Source organism: Papilio xuthus, unplaced genomic scaffold, assembly GCF_000836235.2.
Source record: "Papilio xuthus unplaced genomic scaffold, Pxut_1.1 DF827680.1, whole genome shotgun sequence".
In the NCBI taxonomy this organism is placed as follows: Eukaryota; Metazoa; Arthropoda; class Insecta; order Lepidoptera; family Papilionidae; genus Papilio; species Papilio xuthus.
The window spans coordinates 5352834-5373376 of record NW_013530969.1 but is presented as its reverse complement, the minus strand read 5'-3'; the positions used below and the strand labels follow the sequence as shown (position 1 = coordinate 5373376).

General features: G+C 30.9%; 2 protein-coding genes across 3 annotated transcripts; one reads left to right on the top strand and one right to left on the bottom strand.

Moving 5' to 3' along the window:
• Window positions 1-984: 984 nt before the first annotated feature.
• LOC106117060 (lipase 1) lies at window positions 985-2482 on the bottom strand. Its single transcript, XM_013311133.1, has one exon. The coding sequence runs from the start codon at window positions 2438-2440 to the stop codon at window positions 1184-1186; it is 1257 nt and encodes a 418-aa protein (XP_013166587.1). The 5' UTR covers window positions 2441-2482; the 3' UTR covers window positions 985-1183.
• Window positions 2483-10029: 7547 nt separating this feature from the next.
• Gasp (Chitin binding Peritrophin-A domain-containing protein Gasp) lies at window positions 10030-20451 on the top strand. Of its 2 annotated transcripts, none has more exons than XM_013311493.1 (5): window positions 10030-10146; window positions 16315-16524; window positions 16971-17159; window positions 17399-17609; window positions 19899-20451. In XM_013311493.1, the coding sequence occupies exons 1-5, from the start codon at window positions 10101-10103 to the stop codon at window positions 19951-19953; spliced, it is 711 nt and encodes a 236-aa protein (XP_013166947.1). In that variant the 5' UTR covers window positions 10030-10100; the 3' UTR covers window positions 19954-20451.
• The last annotated feature ends 92 nt before the right edge of the window (window positions 20452-20543 follow it).

The following is a 20543-nucleotide window of genomic DNA, read 5'->3' as shown; positions in this document are numbered from 1 at the left end:
TTAAAGGAGGCATTTTGAAAACAACTGAGAAATAATGTTACAGTGGCCGGACGTGAGCTGCATTTTTAAAAGAACATGCCAATAAAATGCATACAATGAGTGCACTGCGTATTGGAGATGTAAAGAATTTGCATTTAGGCAAATTTAAACAAAAGCAAGTGAAGTAAAATACCCATTGTGCATTGTATTTAATACAAGGACAACAAGAATGTACCTTACTGTGTTATTTTTATTATGCCTTTTGCTAAAATAAAAACATATAAATAGACAAAGAATATGCTTATGAATTCTCTTTGGAACAGTACACAGAAATAGATTATAAAATTTGCGTCTAGAATTATTTTACTTTATCTTTGAATTTAACATTATAATATCAAACGAGTTTTTTTCATAGCTACAAGTGGTTTATGAAATCACTATAGTAGAGAAAAAAAAACTTAATTGTAGTTTTTGCGATCAATTTTGTACAAACAAGTATATGATTTTTTGCTCGACCGACAAGAGGTTTATTTTTTATATATGTATGTTTCACAATGCTGTCTACCGTAACCTATTCTACTTGGAAACTTGATTTTAAAGTGCGATGCACAAGTTTCTTTCACGAAGTGTGAAACCTTTTTATTAATGAGTTATTAAATAGATAAATGAAATAATTAAATATCAACATTTAAAATTAATTAAATTATGTAGAACAAAATCTAAGGGAACATTTTTAATGAAAAACAAACAAAAATAACTCTTTATTCATCGAAGGTCTTTAGAAATATTGATTGACAGATGAATGAAATTATATGAAAATTATAATATCATATGGTTTCATTATTTTTGTTTTAACTTTGCATAATTGTGATTATGTTACTCTAAAAGTTTTACAATTTACTGAATAAATATTATTCAATTTACATTTCTATATTAATTATTAAGTGACTAATTAATTAATCTACCAAAATAATACTATAAACTATATACTAAAACTAAGCCAAACTAAAAATAAAACTAAATAATATAAAAAATCGACCCCAAATAGCTGCGGTCGCACGGTAGGGTTCCCAAGATTACATTATTCCTATCATTATCATATAGTAATATTATAATTTTCATACAATTTAATATTTAGTTATCACTTATTATACAATATTTGGTTTGAAGCACTAACTTAATAACTAGAAATTTTGGTGTGTAGTTAGTTCTCGTTGTTACTGTATCTATGAAGATAATCAAGTATCTTCTTAAATACTAATTTTTGCGCATCTTTCCCCCATAAATGGTTATTGTGACTCCAATATATGTTTGGCACGATGTACGCCTCTACCAAGTTCGATAGTCTTGAACTTAATTCATTAGCGTCCTTCAATGATGAGACCCAATCATTTTGACTGCAAATTAAAAGTACTGGTGATGAGATATTTGTAACGTTATACTCCGGTGTTTTTTCTGTGCCGTATCTTTTGAGATTACCAATTTTACCTTCGTTGTAACGTTCAAATTTCTTTGATAGTATTAACTGTCCAAAATGAGCTAATGTTTTCGCAGATACACCGACAAGTAGATGTCCAAATGCTACAGAAAGTGTACTTGAACGTATGGAATCCTTCACTAAACCCGTTGTCAGTCCTAACGCAGTGCCACAAACTTCTTGCGGTGCAATCTGACAAAGATATTCAACTATTATATGTATTAGTTGACCTCTTGCTAATAATTCACCGACTCCAAAAGCATCAAAATACGACTTAAGTATTGGTGAAAATTGAGCAATAAACTTTAAAATAGGACTGTTGATATATTTAAACCAAGCAATTGGCGCAAGTTGTACTGAAAGATAGATCTTACTGTTGTATTCTGGTCGCAATGATGCCATTATAAAAAAGTCAGTCGTACCTTGAGAATGTCCAATATAAAATAATTTCGATTCACTAGTCACATTAAGTACGTAGTCAATAACCGCAGGCACATCATAATTTCCTTGTTCATCAAAAGAAAAGTTCCAGTATTCTATATCTTTGTCTGGATCCAGAAAAATATGCTTTCTAGAATATCTGTTCCCTCTGGTGTTTGGTATCCAAACGTCATAACAATTATCAGCAAGAATATAAGCCAAGCCATCTTTTGGACCACTTAGAATCCATGCATCTGAACTGTCATATAGCCCATGCACTAATACAACGGGTAAATATATTGAAATTCCTTTACATGTGGACGGAATTCGGTAAACTGTTAGAATATAACCATCTTCAGTAATTACAGTATGTTCTTCGTAGGTATAGTTATATTTTGTCGTCAATTCAGTGAAATTAAGATATGTGTCTTCATTGTAACCGAGGAGCTTTTTCAACGATCTATTTTCAGGAATAGAATATGTAAGAACTTTCTGTTTTTGTGCTAACGGTAGCGAATCACATAAATCTTGAAGGTAAAACATTATGAATAGTATCTTTTTCATTTTTAATTTTCTGTTGTCTCTTTGTTATCACTTTATCCTGCTTCTGATTTAAATGGACTAAGGTATATTTCCTTTTGTAAGCCTGTTTTATAATATTCGTTTGACCTTCAACTAAAGGTCTAAAAAACCTCCGGGTGGTTGAAAAAAGTGCATCGGGCATGTTGTTTTATTGTTATATATGTAAATGCAGAGATTTTTTTTATTAAGTATCACAAAATGACCTTCAGAATTACTCATCTACTGTATTATTATCTACATTTAAATTATAAGCAGAAATTTAAAAAATAATTTTTACTATTATTTTCTTAATTACTTTCATTTGACATAACCTATGTTTATTGTGCTCCATATAAAGTGCAGTCAAATGGTGATATTTTATGTATTGTCTGATAAAAAAAAACTACACATGTTTTGGTCGAATCGATTCTATAGGTTCGGTTAACCGAAATTAAAACATAAGTTCAATGCCAGTTTAACCTCTCAATAATCAAAGTCGGTACAATGAAATGAGCTACGAGGTTGCTGTAATTATTAAGCTCGAAATAGACTATAATAAATGATTAGGGAAAAAGGAAACAATCATACTTTCTGTATTAATCCTTATTTTTAGAACTTACTTATCATATCAAATTAAGAATATACGAGTAAAATGCTAAAAGAACTTCAAAAAATAATCTTACTTATATATAAATGCAACTATTTGGATGAATGTTTGTTAGATGGTATCTCCAAATGGCTGCATGGATCTTGCTAAATTTTGGGATAGATGTAGAACATATTTTGGAAGGACACTTTAACAATTAAGTTTATTTTGTCACCGCGCGGACGGAGTCGCAGGAATTGCAGAATACCTTCTTTGACGTACAAACATCATGTTATCAAATTTTGTTAGTTAAAAATTTCGAGTTAAAAATATTTCTATGACACTATAGTGCAATGTAAAGTATAGGAGCAGTTAGTCGGCGAATCCGTGACCTTGAGAGGTGCATGCTTATGGATATAGGTAAACGAGTAAGATGTGGCTATTTACGGAGTCGCAGCCTATCGAAACCCATTGGTATTGCAAGGTGAATTGCTTTGGAATTGTTTTAAATGCATTTAAATAATAAGAAGTTACTGTGTGTTATAATTTTATAACAAGTGTAAGATGTAAAAAATCATAAAATATCTACTATTAACCATCGTTTGAGGACGATTGATATAAAATTTGTAATTTTTTTCGCAATCATTATTTTTTTCAGATATTTATTTACAAATGGTAACAAAATTAATAAGAAAAATTACTAATCAGTGCTAAGAAGAGAGCCTTACACTATGCCACAATGTTTACAATTTTGTATTTACAATTTTCTAAAATCTATTACTCTTTCAAATTTGGACTTTATGGCTGCATTTTTAATTATCTCTAGATATTATCTATTGTAATAATCCTATTTTTATACTAAAGAAATTACAAGATTTTATTTTACTTAAATTTTATTGTATTTTGTTTTTTAATATAAGTTTATTAAGATTTAATTTCAATAATCTGTTAAAAATTATTACTCTGAGAACTCTTCTAGTAGGTACACTTTACCGTATAAATACTATGCTTTGTATTAAAGTGAGAGTTATTATTGTTTTTATAACCTTCATTTTATTATAATAGAATTTTTGTTTCCCTTTTTCTTTCTATTTGTTACATGTACGGGTCACTAACCGTGCGCACAGTTTGACACCGTGACCTTTGTAGCTCCGCATTGTCAAGCAAATGTCATACCATTGAGTAATTATTTCAGATGATTGAGTAAAGTTTGTTACATGCGCCTACACATTGTTGACGAAATCACTTATCTTGTTATATGAAGAATATTTTATAGCTGTCTTATTTTCTTGTTTATAATCTCTACAGCTAAAGAACGATACCTGGAGCAATCAGTTTGTGTTTTTTGTGCAGTAACATAGTCTGCTTGAGACTTCGTCAAGACTGAAAATAAAAAGTAACCTATGTCATGCATCAACTACTTTCCCGTCAAAGTCAACTATTGTCAACCTTGCCATTTCGGAGTTTATCAGAAACAAATGCAGACTGACAGACATACAAAAAAATCACAAATTCCTTTTTCATTACCAGCAACGCTTTTACCACTATAGTACGATTTTATTTACATTTTAGGTAATAACAAGTCTAGAAATAAATCTTAGTTTGCTATTCAATTTGTGGTAGTTTTATTGTTAAATAGACAGTGGCAATTAATCAATGGTTAATAGTTCTTAGTTCGAACGGAACTTTTTTGGATCGTTTAACCGAATCGGGTGTAGACGTAGGAAGTTCGTCGCATCAACAATTTTGTACGGACTTGCATTGACTTGAATACTAAGCAATAAGTACCGTTACTGTTTTATAGTGGTATAGATATAAACTGTTGAATACAGGATACAATGTGAATCATGGTATGAGAATATGTATAATTTTTAATTAGAACAGAGAGTATAAAGAGAATAGCAAAAAATATATTTTGATGATCGACTGACATTAATCAAAGTACGTAACAAAACAATGGACTAGGAGTCCAGAACCTAGTGAGAGCATGCGTTTGTACTAAAATATGCAGTTTAATTAAATATTCCACTAAAACGTTTAATTATTGTGTGTGTACACGTAACGTTATTTCACTTATGTTACTGCAGAGAATGAACAAATAGTTTTAAATGTGTTTAAACATTGTCCACTGCAAGTTACCTTCCGCATACTGCAAGTATCTTGTCGCCTCGGTGAGGTAAACACAGCGGTGACTGTCGGTGAAATGACATAGAGTAAGCATACAATGTAAATATCAGAATTGCTTAATACCTAATAGGTAAGAGTCGATCTATAAACTCAGGACAAGGTCGATATACTTATTGATATTTGTGTAGACGCATAGTTGCTACTAAACAAAGTTGTCATAACAAACCTTTTTCAAAATAAATTTCAATTATCATATTTACTGAAATACTTTAAAAGCTTTATGTCTGTATGATATCGCTGGGTAATATTTAATTAATAGTGACTTATTTGTCTATCTTCGTATTATTACATCTTTGATTAGAGCCGTGAAACCAGCAGGCCTTCGGGGCGGGCGCGGACGGTTGACGACTCGGTCGATTCATTCGGACCCTGTCCCAAATACCAACGAGAATAACTTCATAATAAGCACTAGCCTGATTCAATATTCAATTACGTTCTTAGCTCGCATACTAGAAATCGATACGTTCAATGTTTCTGTATTGAATTAAATACTTTGTCTTAAAATCTATCTTTACAACAGTTACATTTATTTATTTGTTGAGTAATAAGTAGTTGAAATAAAATATAAATAACACTGTTATTTTTGGATTATTTTGAAATTAAAAATATTAAAAACTTTTTCGTCAATACGCACCCTTTCTGATTTGATAATGAGAAAAAATTAAAAACCTCTTTTATTGATCATTGGTCCTTTAATCATCATCATCATCAATCTGCCCTTATCCCTATCGAGGATCGGCACAGTATGTGCTACTCCTGCATACATCTCTATCAGCCGTCATATCCGAATCTATCCTATCCTACGCATATCCTCTTTCACACAGACATTCCATACTTTATTGGTCTTCCTCTACCTTTGTAGCCATCCACATTCAATCTCATTACTTTTTAGCTTATATCATCATCATCCCTCAGCCTAAGATGTGTAAACCGCATCATTGGTGCTCTAATCACATAAAATTAGCTTCACTTCGCCAAGATTGAGATCATAATTAGTGAATGTGAATGAATGTGACAGGCATTGAACCAACACATACGTTAAATATAGATCTATATACAAACTGCATACTTAATCGCCGATTAAGATTTCCAAATGAGTCACAGACAACATTTTTCGAGATTTATTCACCTTTGGGGATTTTTGAATTCATTTCTGATTAATCTGTCATTGTTTTAATTATAAATAGTTAACGATAAAAGTCTAAGAACAATTTTTTCAACGAGTATCTTTAATGCCTTTGTTAAATTGTTCTGTAGCCATAATGATCATATCTTTATTTGTTTGGTTCGTTTTGAATTCACAGGCTCAATAAATTGTGATATTAATCTACCAGTAAAGGTTTTTTTTTATTCGTATAGTTTTTATAAATTTTACGTATTTCGTTTTAGTCGAACTTTAGATTTAAGTACTTTGATTCGTCCATCTCCTATGAAAATAGTATCGCTTTATTAATGAATTATAGATATATTGAGAGAAACAGCTTCAATTCAAGCGATGTGAACCAGAAGCGATGGTGACTTGTTAAATATTATGATTAGTTTATTTAAATTTCCATTTCCCTATTATTTTAGATTATATTGGATTCTATAAACAGCGCTTGTTGTCAACAGAAAGAATATACATCCTTATATTACCTGGATTAGTTGATTGTTATTTTTATCCCATCTATTAAATATCAGCAGGAAAAATCTATGGTCAAAAGTTGTTTATACTAAAAAGACTACTACTTAAGTCTTCTTTAATCTTTGTTCTAAAATAAATTCAAAATTATATAAAACAAAAATAACTTTAAAAGTTTTATAAAATAATGTTTTTAAATGGAAATAATTTTTTAAAGTAATTTAAATTACGTATTTACTGCGAATAAGGTGATTGATGTTATTAAAACCTAAAAAATCTTAAGATAAGGAAAACTTACAGAATAGTGAATAAATTGATTAAGCAATTAAGCATTGTCTATGCGTTTGCAATGAAAATATTTATCAAAGAAATGAAATAGTTATAACCTTATAAATATCATAAGCCCGGAAAATATATGAATATTGTTGACTGAATCTAATATAATAAGGTCAAGACTCAAGTGATCTTTAAAGAGTTCAGTGTTACGTTACGAGATAACTCGATATTCAATGTAAAAAGGATATTGATACCCTTTTTAGTAATGTTGCGAAGCCACAAAAACACAAACATACTATACTGCAATAAAAAAACTGATTTACCTTGGCCCTTAGCTGGACATGGCTAGGATTTGTGACCTAATGGAACCTTAACTTTGCATAGTAAGTTCAAGGAGATACTACGAAGAAATTAAATGGGGCTATAAGATTTTTCGAGTTAATTTTAATTTTTTTTTATAAAATTTAAGATTAACCTCTAATGTATAAAATAGAGCCTGACCAAGGTCTTGAAAATTCTGCCATGTCTTGGATGCCTTGTTTGTATTTATTTCTTTTTATATATAAAGAATTAGTTTCACATTTTCGCGTAACATGATCAAGTTTTCCACAATCCTGGTCAGGCTATACAAATTAATTTTAAAACAAAAGAATACATATTTGTTTCAAATCTATGATGTAATGAAGCGATGAATAATATTGTACAGTCAATGAAATACTGGCTAGATATTGATTAACAATCGTTGTACCAACTTTCTATGAGTAATCTGCGAAGTTTAGCAGCTGCGGACCGTAAATACTGGTACATTGTTTTATATTGTACTAATATAATAGCATTCTAAACAAACAAACAATCCACTGGGAGTTTTTGTTTTTTATAAATACTTATATTTTCAGGTTGAAATCACAACATTAAAGAAGGCTGGCATGTTGGAATTGCGTATGGTAAATGATTATTCTTTTTTCAACTTATGGTTATTTTTAATTATTTTTTACATAACTTATTACATTATCTATAAAGGTATTATAGATTTTTTATCGGCATAAAATCATGTCATCCTTAATATGACATAAAACATACCGACAGGTTTATCTAATCAAGTGATCTGAGATCTAACCAATAGAATCTGTTTAAAAGCATTTTAAAAACGCTATTTTAAAGCTTAAATCTCACTAAGATTAATTACGTTGACAAAGATTTCATAAGTAAAATATTTTACCACGATAGTGACATAATCTCTTAAATTAAAATAGAATCGTATTTTCATAATAACTCTTGAGGATTTTAATAAATCTACGCTGAGTAATCTTTGAAAAGAAAGATCTTGACAACGAAACTAAGTATTTTACAAAACATATTCTTATTTAATTATCTGTCTATTTATGTATTACTTTTAAATTACTTCCACTAAAGGTATGCAACGCATCTACAATTGCAGAAGTCTATAGGCAACGGTTGTTTAGCTAATTTTGCTAAATGCTGACCGTTTACACGTTTGCCACCATATAATATTAAAAAAAACACTGTTTACAGTTGCCACGTTAAGTCTTCAGATTTACAGACAATGATTCATTCATATAACGGTATGTGGCAGCAACGTTACGTTTCCTTATGTCGATAAACAAAAGGGATTGTTTTTCATACGTTAATGTATTGCTTCGGGATCAGTTTCTTGGATAACGGTGATAACTTAAAAGATACATAGTTGACATACGAATTTACTAAAGTGAATTCGATTTTGCATATGCGAAATTGTCGACTGACAGTCTACGCATTAAAATGGAAACTAGGGACCTGCCTTGTTCTGGCATGGTAGAACCTTACCGCCATTTTTGGGGGAAAAATAAATCCATTTCATTAAAATGGCGTTAATATTTTAGTACGTGATGTGAGTAAGTATTATGATATCAGTAAAGTTGCCAGTAAATTCTTTAAACCGGAAAAATGACGACGTAACGACAGTACGATTAAAATAAACTCACAATGATAACTATGGCCTTCGTTGAGATTTTCTTTAAAAAGTTAAAAATTATATTAACCGTCGAGCGTATAATAGGTTCTTCCTTCAAATCAAGGCATTCTAGTAACTGTGTACGATCGTCTTTTATTAAAAATGATAAAATCGTTTCATATTAGTTATATTTTACAAGTTAGTTTAAAGAAAAAACTGATCGTAGATTTAAAGAAAAAAAATTACTAGTAAATTAAGATTTTTAATACATATCACAAATATATGTATCATAATTATACTTTTAAAAATAAAATAATATTATTTGCAATAAGTAGTTTACTTGTAAGGATGAGCAAATATTCTTCAAAGATATGTAGTACGTGTAAACTTTCAGATAATTTGTGTTTCATTAAAATATATCATTCAAAATCTTATCCCATGGCCACCGAAATATCATTTTAGCATTCTGGTAGCATACCTCACTAAGTGTTCAAAGTGACATAAAATTTACATTAATTCTACACCATTTATCTATAGCGTGATAGTTGAATATCATAGAATAAAACAGCATTTAAATTACATTTTTTTTTCATATTTAATGTTCATTATTTGTGTAAAGTTTAAATATGTTATTGAGACTGACTATAAAATTTTATACTGATATATATTCAATAATATTGAAAAAGAAAGACTTTATTGCTATGTAAATTAATAATGTTGTAAACGACTAAATAAGGACAGTAATTTATTCGAATGAAACTCTACTTGAAAGGAAGACAACAGTAAATATACGAAAGTTTGTGGCACGGGATAGAGCGGCAACCCGCTGTAAGGATGCGGCGCTGTGCCTGCGCGGGGTATGTGCGGGGCGGGCGCGGGGAACTCGCGGGTGCTGCGCGGGCGCCGACGACGCTTTTCACCGCCCGAGTTACTCGTACGCCTACCCGATATAAAAGCCTCGACCGCCCATTCACCCGCTCGCAGTGTGTGCTTGAACGTAACAGTGTCCACTACTCCCGTGCAAGGACTTAAAGTTTATATAATGTATTCACGGTGTTTGATAGTGCTAGCGGCCGCCCTCGGCGTGGGTATGTAGAATTTGAAATATTTAGGGTGCGGCGTATGCGGTAGTGCCCGGTGGCCGACTGGAACAATCTAGAGCGGTGTCGGTGCATTCGCATGTCATATCGTGTCGGGATCTCGAAAGCTCCAGATGTGATACTGTACCTATGCTCAGCCAACTCCTCCAGCGACATAAGCACGCACAGAGAAACTGCGTTCTATGAAATTTTCCACAAACTTCAGCTGCGACATAAATGTCATCGATTACCACAATTTTTTTTATAATGATATTACGTCATTAATCTCAATCCTACATTTATATAAATATATTCTTAAGTTTCTCTACACTTTACCTTCAAATAGATTACAATTTAAATTCAGTGTTTTGTTTGATGATTTCTAATAATAATATAGGTCTAGGTATTGATAAGAGACAAAAAGTATAAAATAAAAAGACTACATTTTAAATGCGATTGTATCATTGTGCTATTTTACAGTATCGTACAATGAACAACGAATCTATATCTTACAACATACTCTCCGCTACTATTATGGTGGTTGACTTTCACTCATTTATCACGCCATTAAAATATTATCGAATTGAAATAAGAGGCAAGCGTTATTGCAAAATTAAAAAGATATGTTGTACTATCAAGTGCCTAATTAGAGACTACAGAGTTAAAATAATTTTTGTAATGTCACTTCTAATTGAGGGAATTCACTCTCATTATACTTTCTAGCGCAATGCTAATTACGTCATACAAGACGTGTGAAAATGAGCAAACGATGCATGCATTGTGAAAACTTACTTCATCCCGTTGTTTATTAACATATGAACGTTACCAAAATATTTTTTTTATATATTTTTAATATTATGAAATATTTTATTGGGAAAGGCGAACTATTGAATTCTAGCCTTTAATATCTTGATATTTAGACATGGAAATTGCAAAAAGTTTTCTCTAAACTATATTTCAAAGACAATGCAATTCTGTAAGATTTCAATTGATTAAAAAATAAATAATTTTAAAAATCAATTGTGTATAAGCTATGAAATCTTTCCCACGCAAATTAAAATCATATCATTTGTCAAACAGGACATCTTATTCATGTACTTTTTAGTTATGAGGCATTTACTATTGTTTGATATTGCCAACACGTAGGAGATTCTCACGAATGTTTTGCGTATTCCTCCGTATTCACTATTATAAACTAGAGAGTGGATTGAAAAGTACAAACGATTAAACGAAAACGACCCGTCTCTGAGAATGTTAAGGAATATTCATAAAGTTATTGCGTGATGCTATTTAATTGTCAAGTATGGCCGGTGCGTGTTCGAGTTTCACAAGAAGAAAATCCGGTGAAAATTAATCGATTGGTTGAGCGCGTGGCATTGAGCTGGGACATGTTGCGATCTCTTGTCAATTATACTTGTTTACGAACGTTGAGTAAAGTTATAGTTTAGTAACTTAGACAAAGTACGCAGTGATGAAATTTACTTTAACGTTTTTATAATTATTAAATTTTACAATAGGTTAGCGAAACATATACCGGTTTAACTTTTAACAGTTTTAACTTGTTATTTCGACATAATATAGCTTGATTTTGCCACTATGGTTGATGATATTTGTTCTTATTTTGGCATATTCAAACGCATAATACCGTAGACATAAATTCATGCTTGTCACGTCGGATAAGATTGATCGTCTTTATATACCAGTATTTTGGATGGCGCCCTTTATTGAGATGAAGACACATAAGTGTATATAATGATGTTATTGTGCCATTGGTCATTTTTTTTACATTACTGACAAGACATTTCTCAATTTGATTGATTCCTGACATAGTACCAGAAATTTTATTTTGTTCTTTTTGAACTAGATTTTAATAAATACAAAGCACAGCAACCATCCAATTATATTGTGCTGTCTAGTTAAGTATTCAGTCTATGCAAAGTCTTACAAAACTGGCCGGCGTTAATGTTCACTCGTACTAAACCATTATGTCATAGTTCTTGTAAGTGTCGAAATCTTAGCTTAGACCGTACATAGCAAATATTTTCTCTTCTAACTAATTACTATAAAGAGTTTTTTTAATTTAAATATTACAGTAATATTAAACAATAGACAATTAAGATGTAATTTAAAAGTGAAGGTTGTCTATTGTCTTTTACCAAAAATGATCAAATTTCTTGGCATTCTACGGATGCAGTTTTTGTAATTAATTACCAAAAACAATACAACGGAAGTGTTGTTGAACGACTATTCATTAGTCGAAGAACAATGAATCATAGTTTTTGTTCCTGTAGTTTATTTTCTTAATACTTGTTTATAATGAATGTTATTTATCATATATGACATATAAATGTAATAAATATTTTTAAATTATCTCGACGATAAATTGTTTCAACATATCAATTTGATCTTATTTCCTTATTGTAAATTATTTTTACTTTATTTTTTTACATTTTCTGAATATACCCCATACATTTATACTCACAATTGGTATATAAAGTGTCAAAATTTATAATTTGTTTATTAATGCATCGTTTAACTAAATAGCATTAAATTTTGTAGACATTTAACTTTTTACTTGGGAGGCTTATACTTCAACTGTCTGTTCCCTAGTTACGGCCAAGGGTGACGTTCGTTGTATTCGTTTATATAATAGATATTAAAGATTTTTTTTATAATATGTACTGTAGGTTTGTAACGTGGCAGCATGTAACCTAGGTTGTTTATATCGCGCCGGAGATGTAGGATACGGTGATTGTACGTCCTTCGTGACCGCCTTTTATAAATAACTTTGTATCGACTCGTATTAACGTTTGACTTTTTGTTTTTCCTCTTATATTCCGTCCGTCTTTTACTACCTGCGTCCAACTTCTTGTTCTAAATACCTGTTAAACGTTTTCTTTTCGTTAAAATCTGAATGACTATTGGATGTATTAGCATAGCAATGTAATTTTTTTCCTTATATGTTAAATGAAACAAATTTTAGAAGTTTGGGAACCAATGATTCTTTGTTGTTTTTTGTTCATTTTTCAATCATTTGATTTGAATTTGTTATACTATTTTGAATATGTTAGTGTAATAACACATATTAATATTTTTATAGCAGTAAATATTACTGGAAATATGTCAAGTCAAAAAGTATACATTATCTTAATGTAATTAAGTATATTTGCGCAACGCACAATCAAATTTCAAGTTACGTATTAATACATGTGGCCTCACCTATCCGCCTTTGTGAACCATAGGAGAATAATTATAGCTTATTACATTCCTTTTCAACAGTGACATAAGTAGTATTAAAATTTTGTAATATGTTTGTAACATTTTTCTCGTAGCTGAAATAAAATTATTTATAAAACAATAGCCTTTATGTTATGATTTTTTTGTATTGTAAAATAATTAACATTTTTACAATATCTCTAAAAAAAAAACAAATGAGCTTCTTTCACAAAAAATTAAGGAGGATAGTTGAAAAATTTCTTTCAATTTTAAGTAGTAATTAAGTAAGAGGTTTATCAAAAACGTAACTTGACATATCAGTGTTTTGAATATTTCTTCTTATCTATTTTATTAAGGTTTTATTATTTAATTGCAATCGTTTATTTACAGTTCTCAAGTTAATAGAGTTAAGTAGTAAGTTGTACAGTTCACAAAAAATTATACGATTGAAATAAGTAGAGTAAAAAATAATGAACGAGAAAGCGTTGAAACTTTCACCGACAGCGCATAGCTGCCAATGATTATCTAATGTTATTTTAAATGTTACATCAACTTCTCTTACATGTAATGTAAGTAGGCGTTAACTTAAAAGAATCAAGTTTTAAGTTTATTGTTACTTAACATTTGTAGTACAACCAAGATATTTCCTGTTAATATAATTACGAATTTTTAATATTACTTTTGTCTTACAATTAATTAAAAATTACCATTTTATTTATCTTCAAATTTACTTACAACTTATTAATTAATGATTGTTTGTATTTCAAAATGATGAAGATAAAACATTGAATAAATTAGATTATAATTTGAATTCGAATAATGATCTTATTAATATTCAAATTAATTATTGAATAAAATGTAGATAAAGGTCAACTGTCAGACATGATTGCTTCATAAGATGAGCGTGAGCATCAAGGTGTTAACGAAATTGAAAGTTCCGCCCAGGCTCGCTCTGTGGGTCAACTTGAGGCTTTCACCTGTATTACTTAACGGTTTTTGACCTTTGCGTTGGATAATGTATTGTGTAACATTACGCCTATTTATAAATATTTCTTGTTGCATTACAAAATGATACTTAAAGTAACTAATTTAGGTTTTTGAATTTTAATTTATTGCGTTATAATGTTATCAAAATGGATACGTTAATTATTTAACTGCCACTCTCAGAATTAATTGGCCACTAAGACAACTGCTAAGTGTGAATTAAGTATGAGAAATATAGACTAACAAACTGCTTAATTGATCTTTATATGTATATTTTTATGTAGATAAGAAGCAGATTTATTATATTATTACAGAACAGATTTATTAGATTATTTAAGCGTCAGATTTAGCTGTTTCATTTGTTTAGTTAATATATGTAAGTAAACCTTATCGTTGAGATTTATGTAATTGATTATATGACACATTCATACTTATGTCATAGATTCGTAATATGACGTGAGGGGTTCATATGACATTATCGAAAGGTAATATAATATGCAAGAAAATCTGGATTGGAACCTTTGGGTTATGTTTCTGATATGAGATTATTACTTTAAATAAAGAAGCAAATGTCTATACTTTTCCTATGTAATTATTTTATTGTGAGGTTAGATTTTAGTCCATTAAATTATAAAAATTACTACTTCGTACGTAGATTTACAAACTACATGTAATAAAATTTTGTTACTTTTGTTATAAACGCAACAAATCTATTTCATAATTAAGTCATTTGCGTGAAATATGTTGTGCTAAAATTGCTAAATAATAATAAATAATAATAATAATAAAAAAAACTATACGTGAACTAGTGGCAAATTGATTCTGAACCGTTTCGTGTTATTTATTAATTTCATCATTCATTTAGTAACAATCTTGCTTCAACTGACAAGAATGTTAGGCATTTAAAAGGCGTCTAGTTAACCTCGATTCCGTATGATAAATAATAAAAGTTGTCTAAGTCTTGTTTTTAATATCATAAAGAATAGTGTTTTTTTATTTCATTTCAACGCAATCAAATAATATAGATGGCCTTTTTAAGTTATAATTTGAAATATTGCTAAATTTTATAAATATGATCGATTATGTAAATTAGAGGTTAACAAATGCTAAGGGGGTCAAGCTTTTAAGAGTGTAATTTTAGCGTATCCATTAAAGCATTATAACCTAGAAAAAAAATCGTAGCGATACTGTTAAGTAATACGTTTAAGCAATATGTGTTTAAGCATTTTGTAACCCATATTGATCTTAAAAATTTAACTGAAATAATCTAGATTTGTATACGTTATCAAGGACATTTACATATAGGGAATTTTATTACACAAAGCTTTGTGAAACTTTAAATATTCAGATTATACGTTTTAATAAATAAAAGAGAGAAGCTTGATGCAAGATTCGCTAAGTTTTCGTCTGTACTGGTTGCGTATTAATGCCGCAAATGTCAACCGGTACTGTTGAGTAGGTTTCGTGACATAACAACACAGAATATGGAAGTATTTACGTCCAATCGTAAGCAAACAAGATACTCAAAAACTTGTTCCTATCAGTTTTTTATAAATCTGAGTAATGGATTAAATTATTGCAGTAATTTCAATTTAAGCACGTTAATAACTTGAGGATTTTTTTTAATAAATAAGGATTTAATGCTAGGAAATACATTTTTAACATTTTATTGCCCGGTAAAGCGATAAAGGCAATGTACAAAGTTGTATATTACTCAATATCCATTTGTCGCGTTGCATTCTGTGGAGAAAGAGTGGCCCTGTGACTGGTTGTTGCGAAATCTGTTGCGCGTATAGCCGCTTGGCAAAATCCCTTGTATCTCATTTCGTAACTACATTAAAAATTCAAGATGACACACCTTATGATAAATTACCGCAATATATTATGTAATGGCATCTAATTAAGAACCTTAAGCAACCCTATTAATAATAGACGTATATGTTATTAAAAATTACAATTTCAATTTTTTTGTTGCAGCTCTTGGTCAAGAATCCTTCAAATGTCCCGATGACTTTGGATTCTACCCACACCACGTGTCTTGCGACAAATACTGGAAGTGTGATAATGGTGTCGCTGAACTGAAGACCTGTGGCAATGGACTCGCTTTCGACGCCTCCGACTCCAAATACCTGACAGAAAACTGCGACTACCTCCACAATGTTGACTGCGGTGACAGGTCACAACTTGGTATGTAAAGATTCAATCAGAATTCTATATTTAAAGGAGTCTTTAAAATAGTTTGTATTGCGATGTACGTGTTAAGATATGAATAAAAACAATTACATTAAAAGTAAATCAGATAAAGCATTCAATATGAAACTGATTCATGAGCGCCTGGTAACATTCTATATACTTATACACGGTCAAGGTTAACAAGGATTTGCATTCAAATTTATTCATGATGGTATTCCACTTACCAGGATGTGGTCAGAAGGTCGTTAGTTTAATCACGTATAGTAAATTATATCTTCATGGTGACAAAAATTGCTAGAATGTGTTAATGTGAACACATTTACATAATTATTTCTATCAAACTTTAATAAAAACAGATAAATCATTGACATTACAGCCAGCTATTATAACTAATGAAATATTGGGTTAGCAGTGGATTGTAATGTACTTCCATTTCACAGAACCCCCAATCTCAACTCCCCACTGCCAGAGACTGTACGGTATCTTCGCTGATGAAAAGAAATGCGACGTATTCTGGAACTGCTGGAACGGTGAAGCTTCCCGCTACCAGTGCAGCCCCGGACTTGCCTACGACAGAGAGGCACGCGTCTGCATGTGGGCCGACCAGGTTCCCGAGTGCAGATCTGAGGGTATGTCACTTTATTAATTCAAAATTCGTTTAATTTAGATTATCGAAACGTCCGTTAAATGTAGATAGATACATCTTCTCCTTCAGTTTTTCCTCAATCTTGAACATATTCGATTCGTCATAAGCAACCTTTCTAAAACCTTGAATCCTTATAAGTCATGCGATCCATAAGTATTTATAAAATAACAAGAAATATAACAAAGAATTGAAGTAAAAAAACAAATGCTTTAAAATTCACAGAAGTAGCCAATGGCTTCGCTTGCGCAAACCCCGGTGAGGTGGCCAACGCTGGCTCCTTCAGCCGTCACGCTCACCCTGAGGACTGCCGCAAGTACTACATCTGTCTCGAGGGAACTGCTCGGGAGTACGGTTGCCCCATCGGTACCGTCTTCAAGATCGGCGACTCTGACGGCACTGGAAACTGCGAAGACCCCGAAGATGTTCCCGGATGGTGAGTACTATTTACATCTCGAGTTCGTATTTTCTATTAAATTTCTTTTTTCATTAAGTATCTGTCTGTTATCGTTCAAGTGAAACTATCTTGACTAAGCAACTTGAACGCTTCTCTTTAAATTTCTACTGAATCACACTGGCTCAATTTATAATGTGGCCGATATCAGTCTCTTTTAACTCTGTTATCAAAACGGTGTCCCTTTTGTTCCTATTCCACAACGTACATCCCTGTGACTAACAATTCTTTTGCACTTTTCGATAGATTCTTTACATATTATTCGTTGTTATAAATATTGAAGTGTTTTAAGTTATACAGTCATTTTGTATTCCATAGACATTCCGATGCATTTAAAATGAGCGAACAAAGAATGTTGAAAGAACTTTTAAAGAATTAATTGGTAGATAGGATCTTACATTCAAAATGAATTTGAAATTTAAATAAGTTAAAGTAGAACTGCACACCTGTCTACAAATATGTCATGTAGTGTCCGCGGACGCTCCTGGTCAATGCCGACTTGTGTAACGGAATGTATGGTAATGACCGTTTTGTTTCATAAACTTATTTGGCGAGTAACTGTATTACGCTGATTTAGTAACGCCATTCGAATTTCAATATTACATACAATGATTGTTTCTAGCCCACTTATGTGTATGCTAGATAGCTGTTTCCTATTTTTAATTTCTTTTTGTACATACAAAACTAATTGTTCAATGAAACAATGAGTCCTTTCAATAAGGCTTATCTTTAGTTCATGGTCTGTCTGCTTTGAACAATCACTTTAAAAGTGGGATGCGCCTGCGACGGTCACGATTAAAAAGATCAAACGAAGGTCAAATGCGTCGTATTGAATCCTTTCGAGTATCATGTCGTAACTTATAAATGAATTCTAAGAATATATATTTTGTTTTATACGCACCTGTATTTAAGCGAATGGTGATTTATACGTTATACGTTCAAGGCAGTTCAGTAGATATCAAGTGTCGTGGGCAAGTTTTATTACACAAGTTTCAATTATCTTAGTTTGTTCGCAGTAAAAGTTGCTCGGAATTAAGATAGCCATTTACATCGTTTATTGGAATAAGAGTAGAATTATTTATAATAGCAGTAAGGTTAAGTTAAGCATGAGTGGATACGACAGGCAGTAAGGTGCGCGTACATTTTCAGCGAGGACTACTATGGCGATTTGGATCTGAAGTCGATCCGCAAGAGCGAACTCCTTGCCGGACTCCAGAGCGACGGCCAGTCCCGCCAGACACAGCCAAAGCAGCTTAAACCCCGCCCCCAGAAGGAGAACTAAATCTTAACTCCCTCCCTCTTAAACCTTTAATACTCACATTTTTACTTTAAATTACTTCGCGCATTAAAAACAACGAGCACATACAGTGTACAGCACAGTCTGAATATAAATTTGAAAATTTAAACAGAAAAAAAGTTGTTTTCGACGCGCGGGGATATTGTTCCAAGTTTAAATTTGAATTTCGAATTGTTAAGTGTGTGAAGCCGATTGATTTGTATTCATTTCTAGTTGCCAAATAATTTTCTCGTTGTAGCCTTAACAGAACAATTTTTCGTAGGCGGATTAGAAAGTTAATAGAAAGTTTACAGCGTTAGTAATATTTATTTTATATTGTATCTTAGCTCTCATAGTGCTCTGTAAGTCACTCTACCGGTGGACTTAGTCTGTGCCCGGTGATAATTCCGCTGGAAATTATAAAATAATAAAGACTAGGATATATTATATGTATAAATATATAAATTTGCATTTATAAAGTCCAGTGTAAATTGATACGTTTCCATTTCAATCAATCCACGACCTTGTAAATAATCTATGTATTGAATTATCTCGCTGCGACTGAGTGTTGTTGTTTGATAAACAATCTGTAATTACTTAAGTTTTACATTTAGTGATAAAATAAAGAAAACATTTAAAAATTAAACCTTTTTTGTGTCTTATTTATCTGTACGTTGGTAGTATTGTATTTTTGCACGAACTTCCTTATAACATATTTCACGGTAACACTTTTTTCTATGTTGTCTACACTCTTATAACCTTCTAATAACTTCTGATTATTACAGTTTACTTCTCTTTTATTAATCTGTATATACTCTACTTGTTCTTTTAACAGCCAGTCTTTGTCTTCTTTTAAAAAGGTACGTTTATTAATTATAATACAAGCTTCTTAACATAAGTTTTTTTTCTTTTTGTCTTTAAATAAATATGAATTTTGTAGCTGACAGTTATATATAAAAAATACTTGTTTGTAATAATAATAATATATTTTACAGCGAGGATTATTACGGCGACGTCGACCTCAAGGCGCTAAAGAAGTTGGGATTTTGAAAGTCAGGGACCAGTGAAAGGACAGACTTAAATTAAGGCTGTACTATAATTGGTATAATATAAATAGCCTTTTAAATATTACAAATTAAATTATTTAATGACCATTCAATTTAAATTAGGTTACCAATTATAGTCTAATTTCAAATTTTAAAATTTGAAACAATGACAAAATTGAACTTTAATAAAAGCAAATAACATTTATTTTTGTTAAAAATGCTACAGTACGATTTAAAAAATTGCACTGTATGCGTTTTAATATTGATTTTAATTTAATGCAAATATAACGCTATTGCAATTACTATTATTTGACAAAATAAAAATAAGGCTTTTTAAATGTTTGCCAAATATATAATACTAATAAAGTATCTCTTTGACATGCTACCAACGTGATGACGTTGATAGTTTGTCGAACATGAATATATATTAACTTAGTGATAAGTTAATTAAGTTAGGTTAGGTTTTTTACAGTCGAATGTAAATAAATTTTTTTACTCACAATTGTTTATTAATTTCACCATAAAGAAGGAAGTTTCCTTACATAAGAAACAATTCAAAAATTACAAGAAATATAGTTATATAAGTATGCATAC

Excerpts from the sequence above, each read along its gene's own strand:
- LOC106117060 (XM_013311133.1), bottom strand. The coding sequence starts at position 2,440 with ATGAAAAAGATACTATTCATAATGTTTTACCTTCAAGATTTATGTGAT.
- Gasp (XM_013311493.1), top strand. The coding sequence starts at position 10,101 with ATGTATTCACGGTGTTTGATAGTGCTAGCGGCCGCCCTCGGCGTGG. Across the intron at positions 17,160-17,398 it reads TCCCGAGTGCAGATCTGAGG|AAGTAGCCAATGGCTTCGCT; the intron begins GTATGTCACTTT and ends TAAAATTCACAG. Across the intron at positions 17,610-19,898 it reads CCCGAAGATGTTCCCGGATG|CGAGGATTATTACGGCGACG; the intron begins GTGAGTACTATT and ends TATATTTTACAG.